Source organism: Platichthys flesus, chromosome 10 (assembly GCF_949316205.1).
Source record: "Platichthys flesus chromosome 10, fPlaFle2.1, whole genome shotgun sequence".
NCBI classification, from domain to species: Eukaryota; Metazoa; Chordata; class Actinopteri; order Pleuronectiformes; family Pleuronectidae; genus Platichthys; species Platichthys flesus.
The window spans coordinates 14,864,582-14,888,637 of record NC_084954.1 but is presented as its reverse complement, the minus strand read 5'-3'; the positions used below and the strand labels follow the sequence as shown (position 1 = coordinate 14,888,637).

At 43.6% G+C, this 24,056-nt stretch overlaps 1 protein-coding gene across 1 annotated transcript; it reads right to left on the bottom strand.

The window, feature by feature from the left end:
- Nucleotides 1-1,170: 1,170 nt before the first annotated feature.
- LOC133961452 (synapse differentiation-inducing gene protein 1-like) lies at nt 1,171-9,719 on the bottom strand. Its single transcript, XM_062396562.1, has 4 exons — nt 9,336-9,719; nt 6,949-7,431; nt 2,802-2,939; nt 1,171-2,118 (listed from the first exon to the last, which is right to left on the bottom strand). The coding sequence occupies exons 2-4, from the start codon at nt 7,366-7,368 to the stop codon at nt 1,960-1,962; spliced, it is 717 nt and encodes a 238-aa protein (XP_062252546.1). The 5' UTR covers nt 7,369-7,431; nt 9,336-9,719; the 3' UTR covers nt 1,171-1,959.
- Between the last annotated feature and the right edge of the window lie 14,337 nt (nt 9,720-24,056).

The window sequence follows — 24,056 nt, the reverse complement described above, 5'->3', positions numbered from 1 at the left end:
GGGCAAGAGAAGAGGACCTGCATGATGGTCCTTCTGGTTCCTGGAGGCGATGAAGTGCGGTTCTTCCTGACTTTGTGCCTGACATTCACAGCTCTCTGGCAGCTAAAGTCACCTCAAGCCGAGGCAGTGATGAAAGCGATTCCAGAAGACAGTGAAGAGCCATGCCCGTTACAGCACAGGGTCAATAATACACGCTGTGGTAGACAAGACGCTCTGACAGGCCTCTTTAACAGCACAATGCATATGTTGTTCAGTGATTCTAGAACTTTGTCTAAAGCTGACAGCTGACAGCCCCATGAGCTGAGCTCCATATTCCCTCCTTGACTTCAGCCATCATCTCCCCAATATGTTCCTACTGTGTAACCTTGGTGTCACCATCATTTATTATTATCAGTGTATATTGTGACAGTATGTCTTTAATACTATTCATTCAATTGTGCTAAGTATTGTTCTGAGCACTGAGCAACGGCGGCTAATCGGATGTTTCTGCAATATACATGATTTTATCCATTAATTTTCATTAAAAAATTGTTTACAGTAAAAGGAAGATACAGTGAAAGTTGTTTAAAGTAATGAATACATTAGGTTACTATTTACACACTTTTTTTTCAACTATTTTTTACTTTTTTCAGCTTTTAATTTTAAGTTTTCTTAGCTAGCGAAATATGTGTATGCATTCCTGTTAGTTAACCCTTGCTGGCTTTCTGACTAGTTTAGACAAACTAAAAAGTTCCATTCAAATACATTTTATCTCAAGGTACTTTTGAGTAGTTATTGTGTGTGATTTGTACATTTTCAGATGATTTTGTTTAATGCTATGAAGGTTTAACTGCATGAAACTGAGAGTGACTACGATTGGTTGAACACATATCTAGTGACCCTGTTGCTCCATCCTATGGTAGCTATTGGTTCTAGAAGTTCAAGGTGAGAGCATTCATATGCAGGATATTCTGGCTTCACTTATGGATAGTGAGAGGAAGTAGAGGCACGTACACATATACAGTCCATGGCTGACAGATTTGCTGAGACTTGCCTCTATTAGATGAGCAGATTCTAAAAATACATCACTCAACTTGTAATTCTATCTGCTTGTTTATTTTTTGAGGGTATAATTGAGATTTCTTGAGTTAATCAGTTGAGCTTTCACATGCCCCCTGGCAACTGCAGAGCTGCTGGAGGAGAAATACCTCTGGTTGGGATTCACCGCTCTGGGAGCTCTCTCACAAAGACGCAGTTGATGAGAGGATAAGAGGAGACATGGTGTAGGATGTTTCCTTATTCATGCCAAATGTATTTATTGACTAAATGTACAGTACACAATAAACACAACTAACCCTTTTGACCACTGCTCAGCCGCTTCATGTTCACACCATCACCTTTGGACTCCTTCTGTTAAGGGTCCACTGCCGTATGTTTACTGCCTGATGCACTGATTTACAGTATACCCTTTCAACAAACATAGAAAGCCAATGTTTTTCCGGGATATTCATTTACAAAGTGAACAGTACACAATGTGTAATAGTGTTGACATAGAATATATTCACTGTAAAGGTAAAATAAAAAGGCTGTAATGGACTAATGTGGTAAAAGGTAGGTAGTTTGTTACTATTAAGAGCTCAGTTTTCTTCTAATATAGTAAAGTCCAGAACAATCTCTAGAAGAGGAGTCATCTTTTTTCAGCACTGTCATTTCTTCTTCCAGTGACGACGGTGGAATATCTTATCCCACAAATAAAGACTCCAGTCCAGATCAATATGCAGTCTTAGTAATACTCCATCCACACTTCTTTTCTCTCTCTGGTTCAGTCGTTTCTCTTCAATATAGCTTCTTTTCGCAGACAGCCGACAGCAGCTCAGGCACGATGCCTTCAAGGGGAGTACAAAAAAAAATATCTATCCAACCTTGGCTCCTCTCACTCGCTTACTGTCTCCCCCCCAAGCGAACTGCATTGGTCCAGTGTTATACGTGTCCAGGCTTGGACAGGTAGGCTATGAGGGCCACAACCACCCCCACGTACATCCCGGTCCCGATGGTAATGGAGAGAGCAACCAGGAACAGGGCTCTTCTGGAGCTCATTCCTGCTCTGGAGAAGTCTCCCTTCGCGATGGCCTTGCCCGTCTGACAAAACAAAGCAGAGAGCGAATTGAGCCGGCGTGTTACTCATCAGCACAGAGGGTATGAGTAGGTGTTGAGCTGCAGCTAAAAGAGGGAAAACAAGAAATGCTCTTGGGTAGCCATTAGTTACCATGGCAATTAGGTCATTATCCCTCTGACAGTGATAAATGTGTTGTTTGTGGTGTTTTGGTTTCTTATCAAAAATGGAGCCAGGCAATCTATTTATTCATTTGACACATTATTTTCTTCTCCAACTGTCCCTGCAATTATTTGTGAGGACGCTGCAAAGCCACTATTCTGTGCTTTGTCTGAGGTTGAAGGGCGTGAGCTGGAATCTTTTTGGACCCGGAAGATGCTGATGTTAGAGAAACCTGAGACGCTGCTGTAATTACAAATGAGGTCTTACTCAGCTATGCACACAAAAACCATTAATAACATAATTGCAGCGCACTGCTGTGAACCAAAACCCTCAATGTTAATGGTTTCTTAGAGCGAACACGGAAGACTGACTAGTGGGCTGAACCTACAAAATGTATGCGGTCAGTCACCTGAAACAACTGACAGGAGGGTCATGCTGTGGAAAACGGGCTGCCGTGGCACTTGTCTGAGTGCTTCTGCTCAGTGACCTTAAACAGAACACAGTGTAATTGGAGTTAATGATAGGCGTGAGGTGCTTGAGCCTTTACCTTGTGAGAGTAGTAAAAGGCTACGATGCCCAAGGGCCAGAAGCAGCAGAGCATGGAGAAGATGGCGAGGCCCAGGTAGTCCCGAGGGGGCAGCACGATGAAGTTGTCCTCACTCTCGCTGTCACTGGAGCTGTCACTCTGGAAGACAGCCGGTTGATAGAGAATCATTAAATGTCAGGAAAGGAAAAGATGATACTGCTTAGTGCACGTTTTTTTTTTTACAGAGGAAAAACATTTAGTGAGACAAAAGTAGGCTTTCTTATAGAGACTGAGAATTTTTCAGTTGGCTCGGTAAAGATTGTCCGTTATGAACCTTTCGGTATGTTTATGTTTGCAGATATGAACAGTTTTATTTTACAGAAGAAAGCAGAAAGTTGTATTGAATTTTTTTGGAACCTATTTTTAGTGAAGTTTACGGATAAACTGTAAAATATCAAGTCTAACATAATTACTTTGCGAACAGGGTTTTTTGTTATCACTGCCAATATGTATATAAAATGTCATCAGCCAATATATTGCAAAAATCCATATCTTTCTGGCTCTACTTTCCTATAATGCCAGGTGAGCTGAGCGCGCTGTTCCTGAGATTGACACCTAAATAATTCGGTGGTCAGGCCGGACACATGTAGAGAGTCAGGTGTGTTTTGGAGATACTTTGCAGTCGTACCTCAACCCCCACCCAAGGCCACTGTATCTGGAATCGTTCCACAAACACCCAGGACAGGATGTGCTCAGCCAGCCAGAGAGGATTGTGTGCCTCTGTCAACACCCATGAGCGGCCTGACAGATAACACGGGATTAACGGATTGTTCCATCATCGCGAGGTGACAGCGGAAAACAGCCGGGAAGACAGTTTCATTTATGTGCTAAATTGCGTCGCGAGCTCGAGAGATCTGAACCAACCAGACTGCTCAATGCACCCAGCTCCTTACACTCAGACACTGGCTGTTCAACAGACTCCCGGTAATGTGCCTCCATACTCAAACTCCTCATTTGGTTCTATTTGAATGGTTTTCTTTTTTTTGCTGCCTTTAGTGGTTGGACATGACGTATTATTATAAGCTGCAGCTTCAGATTAAGCATTTTTCAGTTTGTAAATTTTCAGATATGAACCAAATGTTTATCTTTTTTGATTGCATGCTGACATTTTTTTTTTTCAAAAACCTTCAGGGCCAGAGGAGACAATAAATCATACATTCGAATGCCAATAAGACTTTGTCGGTGCATCGTGCCTGCCGTGAGGACACAACAAAGTGACTGCAAGGCTGACCTTTAGGAGGACGTGGCCTCACTTCTCTCAGCTGTCCCAGAGACACAGAGGATGCTTGTCTAAATGAATTGCTCTCATAAAGAGCAGGTTTCATTTGTTAGTCTTGCTGCCTGCAGGGATCAATCAAAGAGGAAGAGGAAGGCACCAAATAGAAATCGATATGTAATGCAGGAACTGAAGCGACCATTTCATTTGTAATTAAAGAAGAGTCAGGGAGGCGGGCAAACAATAAAGGAAGCGTGTTTGTGAACCGACAACCTCGTTTTCAAGCAAACTGGGCTTCGTTCTCCCTTTTAACCTCTAATCCGATCAACATTTACCAAACCACAGGTTCGAGTATAATCATCTTGAGATGTTTTGGTGAACAAACCCGATTGAGATGTAAGAGAGACGTGGAAGAAGTCAGTGCTACACTACCCAAACCACCTTTTTTGTCACCTCTGCCAAGAAAAGATTACGAGGCGTCCTGTTATCTGCTTTATGAGCACAGTCCACCTGGACAGCAGGGTGGGATCCATCAAAACAGCAGCTGGTCATAACCATATAATCTGACAGCACATGGATAAACCGGAGAGCCCAAACAGCAGTAATCTCCTTTATCTTTGCAGAAAGACCTGATAACAGCCCTGAGTGACTGGTGCATTGAGTCCCGTTGACTCCTGGACACCGACACTGGCCGGCACGGGACACACTCCCAGCCTGAGACCAGTATAACAACCTCGTCACAGCTCTCTGCAAGGCCTCGTTATGGTCTGCAGGGGGACAGACAACTCCAGGGCCGAAGAGACCCCTGCACCCTGTTAGTGGCAGGGACGGTCGCATCAGCACCTTCCACATGTTCCTTTGTTACCTGCAATTTATATTCCCTCTGTCAGACAGGTGTCAGACAGCTGCTGACACAAACTAGCTGTGGAGTTATTATTGTAAAGTTACATCACCAAGTTGATACTGGTGGATCTACACTATAGGGCAGGGGTTCCCACTCTGGGCTTGCTAAGCAGGGTTGAGAATGACGCTTTCCACAAATCATAAATTAATCTATGTCAGAATTTCCCAAATCTCCGGCTGTCTGTCTCTGGCTCGCATAGCTTGTGAACCGTTCTTCTTAACAGCTTCACTCGTGGCATATTTATTTTTAAGTGCCTAAGAAAAAGCAGTGCAAAAATGTAGTGCGGGCGACACAGGATATATGAATATATAAATCACTTTGAATAAACAGGGGAACAGTTCTTTGTGCAGCAGCTACAGCAGCGGGTTTGTAGTCACCATGGTTCATTTACTGCAGGTCCCTTTTAAAGTTCAATAAAGCAAGTTGCACCCAGCAGCACCACAGGAATTAGCTTCAGCAGTGGGTCAGTTTACAACACCACAGGGTTGAAAAGCCTGAATAAAACAAAGACGAATAATCACCAGCCTTCTAAGTTTCTCTGTCTCCAGACTCCTTAAGCGATGAGACAGTATAAGTGGCAGCATTTTACAGTTTACAGCACCACCGGAAACACTTGGTGATATCTTGTGAACTAAATGGTGGCAAATTTCTCCCAAAATTGGGAGAGAGAGAGATGATAAGATGAGAATTCTAAACACGACTAGCAAAAGTGTAAAGGCAAACTTTGGGAAGCCCTGATAAGACTATGTCCTGGAATTTAAGGAAGTGTTTTAAGCTTCCCACAGCTTTACTTCCTCCCTCTTAATGTTATTCCTCACATCTTTGAAAGGCCTTATTTAATTAGATGGCGTAAAGCTGCTTTCACACACGTGACACATGCTCAACACGTTTGTTGTAATAATATCCTCTCCTAAACTAATCTAGTTCCATGCACGTTTGTTTGTCCTCACTAATGAAAGGATTATCGGTTATGGCACTGAGACACACAGTCAACAGACACACACACACACACACACACACACACACACACACACACACACACACACACACACACACACACAGGAAGGGAATATGTAATGAAACGCAGGTGCTGAGTAAAAAGTCTCATATTCCATCTGGAAACCCGGCGTTTATCAGAGCGCTCTTCATCACATTAATTTGCTCTTTTGAATTGACATGGAATAACTTTAGCTGCAGGCTCACCTGATCCAGCAGCCATGCATCAGCTTAATACCCTCAAAGCACGGCATTACTTATGGCATTAATGGCGGTCGCTGCCATGTCTCTATCTATCTGCCAGGTCTCCGAGTGACAAGCACTGGCGCAATCATCAGTCCGGTGAGAGTGCTATGCTTCTTCCTGTGCCAGCTCAGAGCCCTGGGTGTCTCACAAGCGTCCCTGGATGAAATGAGATTTTTACCACTTCTGAACAGACTTTGCTCTTTTTTTTTTGCCACGTTTATTTTCTTTTTGAAAGAGTAGTTAAAAGCCCTGGAAGAACATCAGCTGGACAGATCGAATCGTCATTCTCATTCTTTGGAATGTAATTATAAAATAAAAGCGCACAATTACCCCACACTAGATTTGAAAGACTCAAATCTCATCCCTCACTCTGTTCTATTTGGAGAACAGAGTGAGGAATGAGCATGAATCACACTGGCAGTTTAAAAGTAATATGGGCCTCACTACAGTGTGCACGGCAGGATGGCCTTGACAGTTACGAGTGAGTTTATAAATGCCTTTGATTTCATATCGCAACTCAAACTCAAAAGATTAAAATGACTCAAACGCTGCTAAACGACCCTGCTTCAATTTGATCTCTGACGTGTACAGTGATTATTCCCTTGTAACCTGCAGCAGGAGTGACACCGCATATATACTTATCATTCTGCATGCGAAGAGGACAATCAGACTACAACAGTGCTGCTTGTAGGGACCTATAAATCAGGTGCCTACATCTCCACAATAAGTTACGAGTGACCTCTGACCTCGTACTCAGGACCCTGCTCATCCTCCACCTCGTACGACACCGTCTGGATCTTCCTGTCTTTCTCTTCTTGTACGCTGTCCAGGCTTTTTTCTGCGGACACTCCATCCTGCACAGCGTCCTTGCTCTCCGTGAACGTGGTCTCAAAGCTCTCGCTCTTGGAGTCCTTGCTGTGCAGGCTCACGTCGTCTTTGCACAGGATGAAGTTGGGCCTGTAGAAGGCCTCCACCGCCAGGTGCAGGGACGTCGCGTCCAGGAACTGCTGAGTCTTATGCTTGTCATTAGTCCCGGTGTAGTAATAGCCGATGAGACTGTCCTGGTAAGGCTGGCTCGGGTAGTCGCACTGGTAGCCCTGGTAGTCATTGTGGACCGTGTGTCCTTTGTCCAGCAGAGGGTTCTGGAGCTCGCTGAGGCTCTCCATGACGGTGGCAGGTTCAGACGTCCAGCAGATCAGAGGATGGAGAGCGATTTAGCAGTCTGGCAGCTGGAAAACACATAGAGCAGAGTGATAAAACCTTATGAGAGAGACACAGCAGTTTAATTCAGTCATGGCACAAACCTGTGAAAATAGACTGATCCTGTATGAGCTGTTTTTAGTAATGATGTGCTTTTCTGTTTGACATGAATTCACTGCAGGAAATCTTGCATTCAGCATTTTCCTCTTGCAAGCTCTCAGCAGTGTGGGCCTTAAAATCACCATCTGCTGTGTATGTTCAACTGTTGCATTTCCCGCCCACAGACTCATATAAACATGCAGAGAGGATGAAAAAAATCTCCCTCTTGTCCCAGCTGCCTATATTAAACAACCTGGGGAAGTGAAGCAGGTGCTGCTGTATTTCACAGTGGATACTGATTATTCTGACTTGTCTGCGGACTGGCCTCCTTGACTCCTCAATGTTTTAAAATGCAACTGTGGGACAAATGAAGTGGAAGATCGGATATAAAAATTATGTAAAAGGCTAGAAGAGGCAGTCGTTGAGGTAACAAGTCCACCAATAACAGACAGTGATCCGAGCACATCCAGATTACAGTAAATTTAGTTTTTCAGATTTGCCATCCCGCAAAGGAAGTCACCTTAAATTTTAATGATTCACTTTATGACGACTTGCTTTTTATCCCCATAAGAAAGATAAGTCCCAATAAGGGGACAGTGTGAACTGATTATGGTCCCTACAACATGAGTTATATCTGGACCACACACACACACACACACACACTTAGTGTGCGATAATAAACTGTAATAACCAGACGAAAACAAAGGGAGAAAAAGAGGTGGAGAGACGGCCAGCGGTCATTTGCTCTTGGCCCACAGAGGCCTCATCCATTTACTAATCTAAATCTGTATCTAATCTAAATGATCAAATTAATCTTTCATCCCAGGTCTAACGAACAAATAAGACTAATGCCACTGAAGCGGCTGTGTAGGAATTCGGATTTTAGTGGAAAAGTAGCCGATCAAGTCAAAGTCATTTCATGCTTTTCATCCAAGGTGCTGTCACACACATTCACACACACAGAGACTAGGTTCTCTGTCTCCAACACTGTGTCCAGCGGTCTCCACTCTCGCATGCTCCTGAGGCTGAGCCGGCGGGTAGCAGGGAATTCCATTACACACTACATTAGACAACAAAAACCACATCCCACCCCCCACAAATAATTCATCTGACATGAGAAGATGGGCACTTAGCACATGTGAGTGTGAGCGGAGCCGCCACTATTGTAAATGATCGTATGCTCCCTCTTCCGTCTCTCCACCTCTTTTTCTCCCTTTGTTTTCGTCTGGTTATTACAGTTTATTATCGCACTCTAAGTGTGTGTGTGTGTGTGTGTGTGTGTGGTCCAGGTATAACTCAGGTTGTAGGGACCATAATCAGTTCACACTGTCCCCTTATTGGGACTTATCTTTCTTATGGGGATAAAAAGCAAGTCGTCATAAAGTGAATCATTAAAATTTAAGGTGACTTCCTATATATTTAAGGTTAGATTATGTTTAAGGTTTAAGTTAAGGTTAGAATAAGGTTTAGCATAAGTATTAACTATATGGTTACGGTCAAGTCAATGTAATGTCCTCTGAAATACATCATTTATGACCATGAGCTCCCTCTTCCCCTCTCTCTCCTCTCCTATACCCTTCTTCTCCCTCTGTTTTTCGTCTTTTTATTACAGCTAATCAACAATGTGTGCGTGAGAGAGAGAGAGAGAGAGAGAATTACACAAAAAAGCACTATTTCGTTATTGTGATGAAACATCTTTTTCTATTGCACAGAATAAATATTTCTCTCACACATGTTATATGACTTGGATCCCATAGACATCTCAAATCTACTGCAGAATCACGGCCAATGGACATTTACAGTCGTAAATAAACCTATGTGAGAATCCTCTTACCTGTGGTTGATGATCCTCCCGCGGGTTCGCTGAGCATCGTTCCTCGGCGCATCAGAGAGTCGACGGACGGACACACCTTCCTACTTCACATGATCAGTTTTTATCGGGAAACAGTCCAGTGTACAGCACAGCACAACATGCGGTATTGGAGGTGTTGTTATTCCGGCTGTGTGTTGGGGAAGAGTAGGACTTTGCCCGCTGAGCTCTGGCCGCCGTGGCACCGCCGCTGCTTCTGACAGGTAGATTTTTACGCACAGCATTTCAGCGCTGAGCTGTGGCTCCAAAGAGCTCGCGCACGGATTGGCTGCGTGGTGCGCGCAGCATACTCCATCACCGACCGAGGATGTTACATCTCCCAACTCTGCTCGCCTTGTCTTCCTCCACAGTCTTTGGAGTGGTGTCCCCTGCGCTGGTTGGCACCCCCAGTGGTGCCGTTTAAACTCCGCGTTACATAAATACCTCATCCGTGGAGCAGCTGCAGAAATATGTCTCGGATCACATGACGGAGCATTATTTCCACTCTGCACACTCTGGAGAGTATAGTGTCCTGAAGTTACTGCACTTTGACTTAAACAGGAAAAAACAAATTCAATTCGATTAGTATCTCAAGCCACTGAGATCTTGATATTAAAAAATATTAAAGAGACGCCCAAGTCATTGTTCCAGCTCGGGTGCGTCAAGTGCTGTGGGGAATGTGGGAAATTAACATGGAGGCTATAAACAAAACGTGTTGCATGTGTGTGTTAACAGCATTAGAGCAACTTGACACATCAGGTGTGCGATGTGCATATAAATTATCTATAACTTGGCATTACTCATGGAATTTTCTATATTGGCTAAAAAGTATTGTGATTAGGAGGTGCTATTTAGAGCGGAATGTCTTGTGTTAGACGGATGCTAGCCTTTTTGTGGCCCCGACAAAATGGATGTGAGCCTAAAGTGGCCAAAATATCCCAAAACAAATTGGCAAACATGCGGTGCTCTACGTGAGGTGTTATCTGGATTTGTGATTAAGTGGCCCATGATGTAAATAGTGGCCCCCAAATACCTTTTGTTGACATGCTGCATTTCTTCGGCATACCAGTGGCCCAGCTCTGGCAAACAGGAGCGTACCACCTGAGTGCCATCATTCCATGTGGCATGGGGCCAGCTGTAATACCGAATCAGGGCTAAAACATTTTTACTGTGTATGGTTTATAAGTGATGATGTCAGCAACTCGGCAACGACATGTTTCCAGCTTGAGAGATGGGGTTCATAGGAATTTTCCCAGTAGGGTTCTAATTTTTCAGATTACTCGGACACCACATGAATGCATAATCTGTGTGGGTGGCCACCTGCCTCGTCCATTTGGGGTGAGAGGAGGGATGAGAGATCAGGAGGAGTTGTGTAACTAGTGTGTTTCACTGCCTCACACACACAACACAAAAAAGTAACAGATCCTTTTTTACAAAGCCCTCCCTCTTCGACATGAATTTCTTCGCATAATTTTAGCTCTTATTGTGTATTTCAGGATACGCTGCCATTTTACATTAGCGTCTCTGAACCTGCAATGTGGCTTTGAATTGCTTCCAAATATAGCACAGGAATCAGCCACTATTAAATTCATTGCACATTTATATTTGATTAATATTTTAGAGATATCCCATGCATTTATCATGAGCCTGCCAATTTAGCTCTTCTCCTTTAATCCCACTGTGCAAAGCTGCTTATGATTCCACGCCACAATTTATCATTGTTTACATAACATTCGTTAAGATGTTTTTCCCATTCCAGCAAATGGGCGATTTAATAGGTTCCACACAGGGAAAAATTAAACCAAGTTTATTTGTGATCCCGCTGGGGAATAATAACGACATAACTGCAATATTTAAAGAGACACGGTCTGATTTTGAGGCTCATGTAAAAACCACGGTGAAAACATTTCCTATCAGAGGCTGCAACTCCAAAAAACTACAGGACTGATATACAGGCTCCAAGCACCGCGAACATATCTTATTCAGAGGGGGCACAGACTCATAAAAATGTCTGGAGTTAATAATGTGCAAGCCCAGGCTCTGTCACTTTCACTGGGAGATGCATTAAGGTGCTGATGGACACTTTATGGGGGAAACATGGGGCTGCATTTAAAAGACCGGGCACACGCGAGCTGTGTCTCTTCCAGAGTCACCTTGTTTTCACATGCACGACTCAACGTGGCATAACAGCCCCGCCGTCTCCGTGATGGATACCACTACCTCAGGAGACAAGTATATTAGGGGAGGGGGTGGCGGTGGTTGGTGTCTCCTTCTGCTCCATCCTTCACACCAGCATTCAGAGTTGCATTTTCTAATGAGGATCTGCGTCAAAGTGGCTCAGGAACATCTTAATCTTAAAATTGGAGGCCGCAGCACACACACACTTTAAGTAAAAAGAGAGGATTTCTCCTTGGACCCTGGGTTTGCCAGCCTTCTGTAGATGGACTGTGAATATTTATGGTCCTGACTGTGTCCTTTTCTTCTGCTCCATTTTCCACTCTATATTTAGGCACTGTGTCACTACGTAGCAGATGCACTATTTGTCAAGTATTTCCTATCCCCCCCCCCCCCCCCCCCACATACACACAATGAAACACAAAGATTTCCCTGTGCTCTTGATTGACGAAAAGAAAAATGCTTTTTACATTTTCCTCCTGCTCTGACCTTCCTCCTGCTGCCCTGTTTGATATCGCCACCAACCCTGACATCCCGAACTTTCCTCAGGCCCATTAACCAGCTTTAATCATTTAAACACCTTCGGGAATTAGTCGGCCTAATCCGATTGGCAGAGAAAGTATCAAACCACTTAATGTGATCTGGCCTAGTCGGCTTTTGCAAAGAAGGGGGGGGGATTTAAGCAGATTTTCCCACATGGCCGTTCTGTGCATTACTTCCTGTTTTGACTAAACACAAAAAGCGTATGCCCGTAGAGCACCTCTGAGACAATTCATAAAAAAAAGTGGAAAACACTATTAAATCTGCTTGAAAGCTTAGTGGTCCACCTGTGCAGCTTCATATCTACGTACAAAGGCCATAATTTCTCTGCTGCTGGTTTTGATCACAGACACCAGGTGCTGTGTTCGGACCTCGTCTATTTTGCCAGAGAGGTCAGTTTGCAAAGAACGGTGAGACTTCAGTTCCCCCGCGGCGCCGTGCAGGCTCAGGTGCAGGAGCAGGAGGGAGCCTGGCATATGGGAGCATTCTGGCTTGAGCTGCATGCTGCAAGCACCAACCTGAAAAGAACTCCACAGCCAAATACCGCCTCGCACTCACCACCTGGCTCCGGGTGCGATGACCGCATCGTGTGCTGTTACATGGGGACAAAGAGACAGAGTAGTAGGGATGAAGGAGATAAGTAGGTAAGTGGTGGGTGTAAAAACACAAATCCAGCTGTTCACCTTCAGGAAGAGGCTGTTTCTCTCAAAGGAGCAAATTGAGCTCAAGAGCCCACGAGCGCAACAGACGCTGTTTTTATAGTTTGTTTACTGCAACGTGCTGGAAACAGACTCCTGCAGAATTAATTTCTGACATCCACATGACAGAACTCCACTTAAGCTATTTGCTAAGGTCTGCTGGTAAAGTCAGGCCTTGCAGGGCATTAGATGAATTGAATTTCCGGCCCTCTTACATCCATGGAAAATGAAAATGAGTTTGACCCTCGCAGCAGGTTGTCATAATGAAAAACTTAATAGTTGCTGAACGCCAACATTATGAGGAGCAATTTCATTAAAGTGTTATAAAGTTGTACAGTATGTGACTTTTCAACGTCCTTCCGCAGACGGTCAATCAGAAAAATAACACAGTGTGTGTCTGGAAGCCGGCCCACAGTGTGCACCGGTCCAGGGGGAGTGGATGTGTGTGTGGGTGTGGGGGGAGGGGCTTCCCGAGGGACAGACAGAGGCTTTTGGCTTTGCAATTATCCAACACACAAATGCAATATGTGTCATATTATTTGAAAGTGCTCCATTCAGGAGGGGGCAAGGTCGGCGTTTGTCATCAGACAGAAGTATCACTTGGTGGCTTGTACCCTTCACTTGTATTGAGCACACATCCCACTTAGATGTTCACAAGAAAAGAATAATGCAAAGTGTGCAGCTTGGGAGAGCTCCAGCCTGGAGCTGCAGTAGTTAACGTCAGCCATGATTCCAAGTGAACGAGGGCACTGGGGAGTTTTCTCATCTTCGCAGATTGCTGCATGGCTGTGCTACAGTGGCCGACCGTTCCACTCCAGAGAGAAGCTGGGCACAGATTAATGGCATCCTCTGTGGCAAGATTTGAAAACTTCCATTAATGGAAGACCAATGATAATTTATTTGGACAGCTGAGCTGCTCCTCTGTGAATAATGAAGCAACCCCGGGATCATTAATATGATGGATTCACTGTGATGTAGTGACGCTGCTCCACAAGACCTGGCTGCAAAAAAGTAGAGAAAAAGAAAAAAGCATATGATAGCTGTGTACATTCTTTACATCAGAAAACAGCTTTGGCCTGATGCTGACACCCTGTACCTCTTTAAGGGGATTAAAGATTTCTGAAGGAATAATACCTCAGAGGATTACCATTGGAAAGATTATTAGTGCTAACGAACAGCATGCTGTTAATCCTGCGGAGTGTGTTTCCAGGTAAAACAGGAGATGAGTCAGCCAGCCATGACAGTTGGCGTTATGACTTACAGGGATATTGTTCAGCTGCTCCTGAAGTGTCACAGCAGCAGTCTGCATATGTTGCAGCTTTGTGCTCCATGACTTACCATTAAACTTATTAAACCAGAAACAGAAAAGAGGACATAGTCTTCAATATGCTTCTGAGCAAAACACAGCCCTGTCTGTCGGCGGTTGTGGGACTTGCTGTGGGATGGTTATAAATAGGTAATCGCTTCGGAGCCATTGCAGGTTAAGTAAGGCAGCTCACAAGGGGTCGGGTGTCTCATCCCCGTCTCTTTGCATCATGTCAGTTACCTGGTGTCACCCCCCCCCCCCCCCCCCCCCATGCAACATGCAACATCAGAATCAGAATCAGATTTCTTTGCCGTGTGTATGAGTGCACATACTAGGAATCTGACTCCTGTGTAATTAGGCTCGGCATACTTTCACAAACATCATTCAATTAACTACAGATGACCAGAAAGTAGCAAAATAAATGTGACCACTAGAGATAAACTGTACTAGAATTGAGGATAGAACATGGGTATAGATGTATCAGTACCGATAAATGCATGCTGTCCCTGGTGGTAGACAGAAGTGACGAAAAACCAAGACACGAGAATTGTCCGCACACCACTTAATGTTCCTACAAACTTTTTAAAATATGTTGAGGGAGCATCCAAACCCTGTTTTTATAGCATCTTAAATCATGCTAATACGATTAGCATAGTCCAGGTTCAATCTACTAACGTTAAGTCCATGACTTACCATTAAACTTATTAAACCAGAAACAGAAAAGAGGACATAGTCTTCAATATGCTTCTGAGCAAAACACAGCCCTGTCTGTCGGCGGTTGTGGGACTTGCTGTGGGATGGTTATAAATAGGTAATCGCTTCGGAGCCATTGCAGGTTAAGTAAGGCAGCTCACAAGGGGTCGGGTGTCTCATCCCCGTCTCTTTGCATCATGTCAGTTACCTGGTGTCACCCCCCCCCCCCCCCCCCCCCCATGCAACATGCAACATCAGAATCAGAATCAGATTTCTTTGCCGTGTGTATGAGTGCACATACTAGGAATCTGACTCCTGTGTAATTAGGCTCGGCATACTTTCACAAACATCATTCAATTAACTACAGATGACCAGAAAGTAGCAAAATAAATGTGACCACTAGAGATAAACTGTACTAGAATTGAGGATAGAACATGGGTATAGATGTATCAGTACCGATAAATGCATGCTGTCCCTGGTGGTAGACAGAAGTGACGAAAAACCAAGACACGAGAATTGTCCGCACACCACTTAATGTTCCTACAAACTTTTTAAAATATGTTGAGGGAGCATCCAAACCCTGTTTTTATAGCATCTTAAATCATGCTAATACGATTAGCATAGTCCAGGTTCAATCTACTAACGTTGAGGAGGAACAGTCATGTCGTCCATCAATTTATACAGTTTGAGGAAAGAACCAGAAAGATCATTTTTAGGAGAAAAAAGCTCTATAACCAATTTTTGCTTTGAGTAGAACAACAAACACCCCATCAAGTTTCTAGATGACCTGCTTGTAGTTACTCGACAGCCAGATATTTCCCTCAGGAGTAATTAAGGACCAAAACGGATGAATCAGATGGAGACGAACATGACTCTAAAATGAGCTAATGTTGCTCTGTATTTGTTAATGTAAATCAGCAGCTGGGTGCTGACACATTTGCCACATCACTTGTGCCAGGTTTAAGAACGCCATGACTATACTGAAGGAAACCTGAAGAGTTAAAACCCAGTGGAGACATTTTTCTGCTGAGGCTGAGAGAGCAGCTCTGTCTTTAACTGTGGTATAGCTTAGCCCCACACTCCTATTGCAGTGCAGGCTCTCATGAGCCCTGATAAAGACCGTGGTTTATTTATGAAAGTATAATGCCTTTGTGCATTCAGCAGCTGTGGAAATATGACTGTCTTAGAAATACTTTATCAGTGTGATACAGTTGCACAAAAATCACTTGGTACAGTTTGAACAATGCAACTAAAACGCTGATGTACAGATTGGAGTAGATTGCATAATCCTCTTCAGTGTGATGTGTTTGAGAAACACATTCCACCAAAGTGAAATTGTCAAACTAATTATTTCATTGGATGAGGCTTACAGTACATTATGAACGTGCTGTAAAATTTCTCTTTGCTGATTTGAATCAATAGCCACACGTTCCCTAATGTTTTTCTCTAATGTTGCTCTCGGAGTGGTAATTTCAGGTGCGTTTATTATCACAGCCTTGGCAGCCTGCCGTCTGTGCTCTTATTTAAAAGCTATTTTCTGTGCACGCTGTCACTGTGGCCGCAGCTGTGCGTGATGCACAATACAAGAAGCCCAGCGTTTGCTGTGGGTGTCAGAAGGTCAGGAAGAACTGCTTATTTATCTGTGCCTTCCTGCCTCTCATTTTCCTCTAAAGCCTCTAATGGACCCGGAGGAGCCGCAACACTTGTTTCCACGGCTAAAGACCGATGGCGACATAATTACAGCCCGCCAGAAATCCGTGATGCTCTGCCCCGCGATCGTTTCAGCGTCAATGGCTGCACACAACTGCTCCACAGGATACCCATTGACTCGGGCCCGCCGTCTTCGAGAATCAATGCTCGCATGTGTAACCCCTGGGAGAGGAGTAATCATCGGGTCCTGAGATGGAGAAAGATGAATTTCTCTAACTGCTCATCCATCGAGCGCTCGTGGCTCAAAAGCTCTTTTAAACGACTGGTCTGCTCTGCCATATTAGTTTGGTCATCTATACCCCAGCAGCTGCCTGTTACTATAGAGCGATCCTGTAATAAGTGATGCAGCAGGAGAGGACGTCGGTGAAATGTTCCCTCATTTCATCTCGGGAATAAGCTCATGCTCTGCGCCATGTGAGAGTAATCACTGAGCTCACGTAAAGTGACGACACAGAAATTCAAATCAAAATGTTTTTAAGGCGGTTGTTGAAATTGACACTATATATGAGAAAATATGTGCACTGCAATTATAATGACTGTGGGAGATGATCTGATTCTGGATGATACTTGGCAGCAACATGTCTGCAAATATAATTGACATTGCTTTCCCCTGTTAGGCTGAATAATAGATGCCTTACTATGCATAATTCATCGAAAATGTGGTATTTGTGGATTTTTTCCCCTCCCCAAGTTCACGGCTGGAGTTGTCACAGGCTCTGCCTCTGTGTCAGCTGTTTATTCTCGTCATGAGGAGAGGATGCTGGGTGTAATGAGAACATCACAGTCACAGTTGGAGCAACCAGAGCTTACACTAAACCCCAGAGGAGGAGCTGCTTTTTAGTTTATCTGAAGTATAAAGTAAAACCTCCGTGCGGCATATAGCTCTGTGCATTAACTTAAAGATTCATAAGCTTCGTGATAAACCTAACTGTGACTCCAGAGGTGCTGGACACTGAAGTTGAGTCAGTTTAACACTGGGGACTGCTGGAAGGATACATATTTCATTGGCGTATCTATATTTTATTGAAGTGCTCATTATGTTGAGTGATAGCTGGGATGGAGATTTAATCAGGTCCTTTTTAATCTCTCATTCATTTCATAATGACCTATATCCCACTTGACTGTGAGTCAGAGGTGGACATGCTATTTTACTGTGGCACTGTGAATCATTGCTGAGACAGTTCCATGTAGGTTTTCTCTTTGAAACCAAGCAATAAAAAACCAATGAGATATTCATATTTTTAAATCAATAGATGATGTTCTTCTTCTTTACAGCCGAGAGTGATCAGGCTCAGAATGACAAGTTGTACATCAGTTTTCTTTTCATGTTTGGAAGTAACTAATAGAAGGTAGCTTTTATTTAGCTTACATTACATGATGGGTGGCACAGTGGTCCAGTGGTTAGCACTGTTACCTCTCAGCAAGACATGTCTTAGTTTGAATCTAGGTTCGGATTCTTCTCTGTGGAGTTTGCATGCTCTCCCCGTGTCTGTTTGAGCTTTCTCCGGGTACTTCAGCTTCCTCCAACAGTCCACAGCGAGCATTCACTTAGACAAGAATGTGAGTGTCTACATATGTCATATGTGTCAGACGAGATTTAAAACTTAAAATTGCGCACGTCAACCACGTAGTGATGATGGGAGAAAAATAATTATGCTTCACTTAGAGCCGATCCATCCAATAGATGATCAGATATTTCACTGGATATGTGGATTTTTCCATACATACCAGTGCCATTAGAAGATACTGTCAATAAGATAATATATAATTTACATATAATATATAATATACATATATGAACACAATATACAACATATAACAATTATTAAGTGAGGATGGTTGAGTTTGTATGTATAAATCTTCATTTGCTATACGTAACACACTGTAATCTAACAATCGTAGCTTTTACTTTGAACATTACATCATGGCCTGATGCTGTATTTACCATACTAGAGATTAACACCTGTCAAACATTATGTAACTCACAGCATCAGCATAACAAACAGAGCAGCGTCCCACAAGGTGTGCGTGTGTGTGTGTGTGTGTGTGTGTGTGTGTGTGTGTGTGGTAGGCTACACTATATGATAGCCATGATAGTTTCTTAAAATAACTAAACAAAGTGACGCCTAAAGTAACCATGGTTACCAAGTATGAGATAGAGCGGGAGGGGGGGGGGGAGGGGGGCACAGGGGGTGAACCTGCACAGGTTATCTGGGTTAGTGCAGCTAATTCACTTTTCTGAAGAGGCATTAGGAGGTACAGATGGTGCAGGCATACATCCAGACTGTAGGCAATAAAGCTGTGCAGCACCGAGTGCTAATATTAAACTCAAAGCTACTAAATGGCACTGCTCCATGTAGAGGTTCCTGTATCTGAACGCTCGCTTGCCAAGATGCAAAAGTGGCAAGTATGCGAGGAACCGGATATCACATATATGGAAGATAAACTATTTTATCCCACAGTATTTTCTATTGTTTTTATTTTGTTTTCATAAGACAGGATTGAATATAATAATTTGGGGAAAATGTAACAAGGCAATAAGCAATTGAAGAAATTAATTATATTACCACAGTAGACATGATAAATATAATATAATACAGGACAAGATGTGGAATATCCCTATTCCTAATCCTATATTCTTAGCGTTTCGGAATTCTAAATATTAGCTAAAATGTGTGATTGCACCATGGACTGTATATGAAGATGGATGACGTGTCTCAGCTTCCTCTTTCTATCCGGAAACTAACACAAAATACAATACGATTGTCGCCATTTTGCTCTGAAGATATCATTTGAAGCCACAGTCTGCAGAGCATTGATCACTGGAAGGAGCTGCGGTATAAAGATCCTGCTGATACATGCGCCTGACCAATCCGGAGGCAGTCTCAGCTGTCAATCATTACATATCATCCCAATTAGTATGAAATAACAAAACCAGACTTACTAGAATGATTTCACTTGAAAAAACACCAGTGTCGACACAAACAGTCTTTGAGATAATTAGTTTGACTCTTACTTTGACATACAGTCTACAACACTCACCAAACAATATCTCTTTCACACCAACATTACAAGATGAGAAATCAGTGCGTAATGATCAATTTAAAATAGATTTTAGTGAGTTCTTAAAACAATATAGCAGCATTACAACAAAGAATGGCAGTTTCATAATTTTCCAATGTTGGCTGGAGAAGTTTCTTCTTCTTCCAGAGAGACTGTGAACTGAGGCTGAGATGTGACCTTGTGTTTGCTCATTATTTCTGTTGTCTGCTTTTTCTCTGTCCACCTCCCACTACAATCTCATATATAAGAAACGCTTGTATCTAATTGCACAACTGCTCAAAGCCCAAACAACACTTCCTATATATAGATTTGTTAGGCGCGCTGAAACAATTTGACCAAGAAATAACAACACAAAAGTACTGCAGACAATAATGTATACACTTGAGGAGAAGTGCACTTATAACTGTGCACTTGCAGATCTGGATTTATCTGACTACCCAGAACTCGACAGTATGCGCGGTGGGTCGCTCAGTTTGTGCATTCAGTGATTTCACAAAGATGTAAGAGGTTGAAGTTTTCTGAGATACCAGGGGACTGGATCCCGGGCGCCGCCATGTATAAATGAAGAGCAGTGGCTGCACAGGTCTGAGCTGTCGACTCACATTATCTGTGAGCTTCCTCTGCTCAGGCAGGCAGCGCGCCACAGAGAAGGTCAGATATCAGCCCTATTTCGGGACCTCGGCTGAAAGGGTCGACTGAGAGATCGGACCTCTGCGAGCGGCCCCCTGACTCGGTGCAGCCGTAACCTCGTCGCAGCATTTTCACATGAATGACTGATCGTGGCAGGTGTGTCTCTGATTTGCCCGTTGATCAAACCTGCTCCAGTTCTAAGAAAAAACCTGAGGTCCACCTTTCAGCTCCTATTGTTCTGCTCTAAAGAAACCGGCTGCAGGGCTAATGGTCACTCTCCGGGGATGCCTGCGGTGACGGAAGCATCAAATCACATTAATGTGAACAGTTGGCTGCTCCCTGTGGGTCGGCTGCTGACAGATGGTGGGGAGTTGTCTGTGATGTGTTTGACTCCTCTCAGGTTGAACCAAATTAACTTGAGCCCATCACACTGACGACTCCAGGGATCAGCAAAGGTGATCCTCGATGGTTACGGTGCGGAACAAAGGTTGGAGGTCGGTCTACTAATGAACCAGGAATCATTGTGTGGTGTTGTGTTGTTGATTCAAAGCAGCCATGATACCAATGTCCTGTTTGTGTTTATTTGGTTAAATAATCGAATAATTCATAAATCATGAGGTAATAGTACATTCTTTGGGATACTTATTTGACTTTTTGATCACAGTTAGTTGAGAAGATCGATACCACATTTGTTCCTGGATTTTAAATGCCAGTGGACAGTCAGCTGAGAGCTCGGGGACAATGCACACACGCCTAATCGTGTGACCTGCACCCATTGGACAGTATTGGCTGTCAATCACACGGTATCAATGCCCCAATGCATACCATGATTTTTCATCTATTTGACTCTAAATGGGACCAGCCTTTAGACTATAGCAATACCTTGGGTAAGTGTTTACTGACATTGTAAATCAAGTTTTTCTCATTGACTTCAATAGAAAAGGACTTTTTTGTAACCAGTTGATTCGCCCTCTGCAGGTCATTCAAGAGAAGACAGGTTTCAAGGCCCACAGCAGTGGATTCACTCTCTGGACCCGGAGTGTGTATCCATATTCTGTTTCCCCTCATTTGATCTTTGTGTCAGATTTAACAGCTCAGGCTAACCTCATCATTAGCTTCATATTTACCATACAGAAATGATGGAGGATTTGGCATATTTCCTTGATATCACAGCTCTTTACCACGATCACTAATGCGCAGACTGGCTCCATATCAAATAAACAAAAATGGCAGAATCTGTACCAGGGACTTTTCAGGTTCAGTTTCGTACAACGGGAGGAAGTGAAGATGCATCGTCCATCTTTATTAAGTCTATTTCCCCCATGGTGAAGATGACAGAGGAATCTCTCTCTCATGAATCTAACCGGTAGACTGTCAGTACAAATCAACATACACAAAAGACATCCCAGATTAACTTCTGTAAACAAGTGTCCCTTTGCTTGCCTCACCTGTAGCACAAAGACCATGCAATGGAATAAAAACAGCTTTTTAAAAATATATATAAGAAATGATGCTGGATCACAGTCCAATTCTTTATCTCAGGGACGTGACCTTCAAAGAGAATAAGAAGTCGACAAGGCAAAGGCATGATTGAACCATCTCTGTTTCTGACCTTTAAGTGATGTATCGCCCTAGAGCAGTAAGTGATATCAATGGTTTCCTGTCGTGATGTGCAACGTACATATGTCACTATGTCCTGCAGGCATTTTGTTGAGACAGTGCTGTCTGTCCGCCTGGCCGTGTCCTCATTGCGAGGGTCATTGAAGGAAGCAGCAGAAGTTGGTCGACCAACAGCGACCAGCAGCAGCGGGCTAGCCTTAGTTAAAGCCCTGAGGCTGTTTCATCCAGCCGCGATGCAGAGGTGTGTGGCTGATGGTATGAGGAAATGGACTCCCTGTGTTTTTGCTACAGTGTCCAACTCGTCATTAGACACAGATGCACTGATGAGGCTCCATTCAGCAAATTAGCGCAGCTCTACCTCAGTGATAGTGTTTCAGAATCTGTGGTCCCTGAAATTTGAGCATGATTTGGTTTGATTGCAGCTTTAACACATCGCATGCTGGGGTGAATATCAATGGTTCCTCGGTCGAAATGTTCAATCAAGAGCCTGGAAATATGCTAGCAGTGAATTTCTGGCCTTTCTCTAATAGCATGGTGTTGCATCTGATTTGTGTGTCCACGTTTTACAGGGATGCAGTCAGTGGACGTGCAGCACTTATGGCAGATGATTCATTTCATGTGCCATCACACTGTGCCCGATGTAAAAACCATTGCTCGGGTAATTAAATTTGTCTTCACTGTTTTTACTTTCAGTCGATTTCGATGAAATCCACCATGAATCTCCTGCCGCTACTGGATCACACACACACACACACACACACACACACACACACTGTTGTGAGCTGTGATTGTTTGTGGAGATACGCGGTGCAAACACCACGTCCACAGGCTGGTGTATGCTAATGAGGTGCAGCAGCTGTAGAGGTCTTGCCTCAAGGAAAACAATAATGTCCTGCCAGCGCACGAAGAAATCTGAGAGGGGTTATTAATTTAAAGTTGATGTGTGGATGTCATCTGTTCTGTTGTGCTGAAGAATACCACTGGCATTATATTATAAATATTTGAAATGATATATAAAACTATAAATGGCACTAAGTAGAGCACATATTTCAGCCAAGGTTCTTCAGTGCACTTAAATTCAATCAAGCTGCACCAAATTGCACTCTCTCTTACATATATCTATGTATAGCAGAGACTTCAGTCTAAAGGTGATCATTCAGTCTGCCATCAAGGCCCCTCGGCTTTGGAACGACCTGCCCGAGGAGATAAGGGTTACAGATGAGTCACCATTTTTACAGACTTTCCTTTATGTGATGCTCTCTTTTACATTTTTGCTGTTTACTGCTGTAATCCCAACTTCTTTTTATTGTCTCAATTCTTTTTATTTGAAATGTCTGCTTTTACGCGATGATCTCCTCTTATTGCTTTTTTTGTATCAACTGTTTGTATCAGAGTAAGTGAACGTTTGCGATTGGCCCCTGAGCATCCTGCATCTCCTTTGCCTGTCACAGCACTTTGTAGACTCGGTCACATCACATTTAGCTGTGAAATTGTATTTGTTTACCTTGACCTTTTAGGTTTATGTCAAATCCTTTAACATGGAGGAGGAAGGATCTATGATCTCTCCTGCAGATCGAGGTGCTTCTGCCTCTTCTCTGATTAATGACCCTGTAAAACAGACAAGTGAGGTAATTTCTGGTTTCAGTGATCTGCAGTGCGCGTTCTATTTTTGAGCTGCTGCACTCTGAGCAGCAGACTGAGGTTCCCACTAGGCAGGCGGGGGAGTCCAACTGTGTCCCGGAGCTCCGCGGAAACAGAAGGAGATGTTGAGTTCGGAGGGTTCAGATATAGACAGAGCGCTTCATTTGCTCTGTGTTACTCACCTTCATCAGGAATTCTCAGTGAGGGGAAAACTCACTCTCCTCCTACCGCTGCCTCCTCCTCTCGCTCTATATCTGTCCCTTTGCTGCAGCGGTGCTTTGCTTGACTTTCCTTGATCTTGGACTGTGTTGTTTCAGAGGGTTCTACTCCGAGTCGAAAGGCGCCCCGTCTGTTCCAACGCTGCAGCTTCCGCTCTTCTCTCTGCTCTTGTCCCTCCATTTTCATTCTTCTTCCTTTTTTCCATCAATACATCCTCCTCTGCAATCTGTCTGTGTTCTGTTACCACACAGCCTTCTGTTCTTGGCTTGGGTACCTACTTTACATCAAACCTCATACTGCAATTTGGAAGCATAACTTCTTGGCTTCTACTATTACTGCATAAAACATGAAACAAGACATAGACAACTGAACTATCTGCTCTTCAATTCAACTTTGTGATCAAATGTGCAG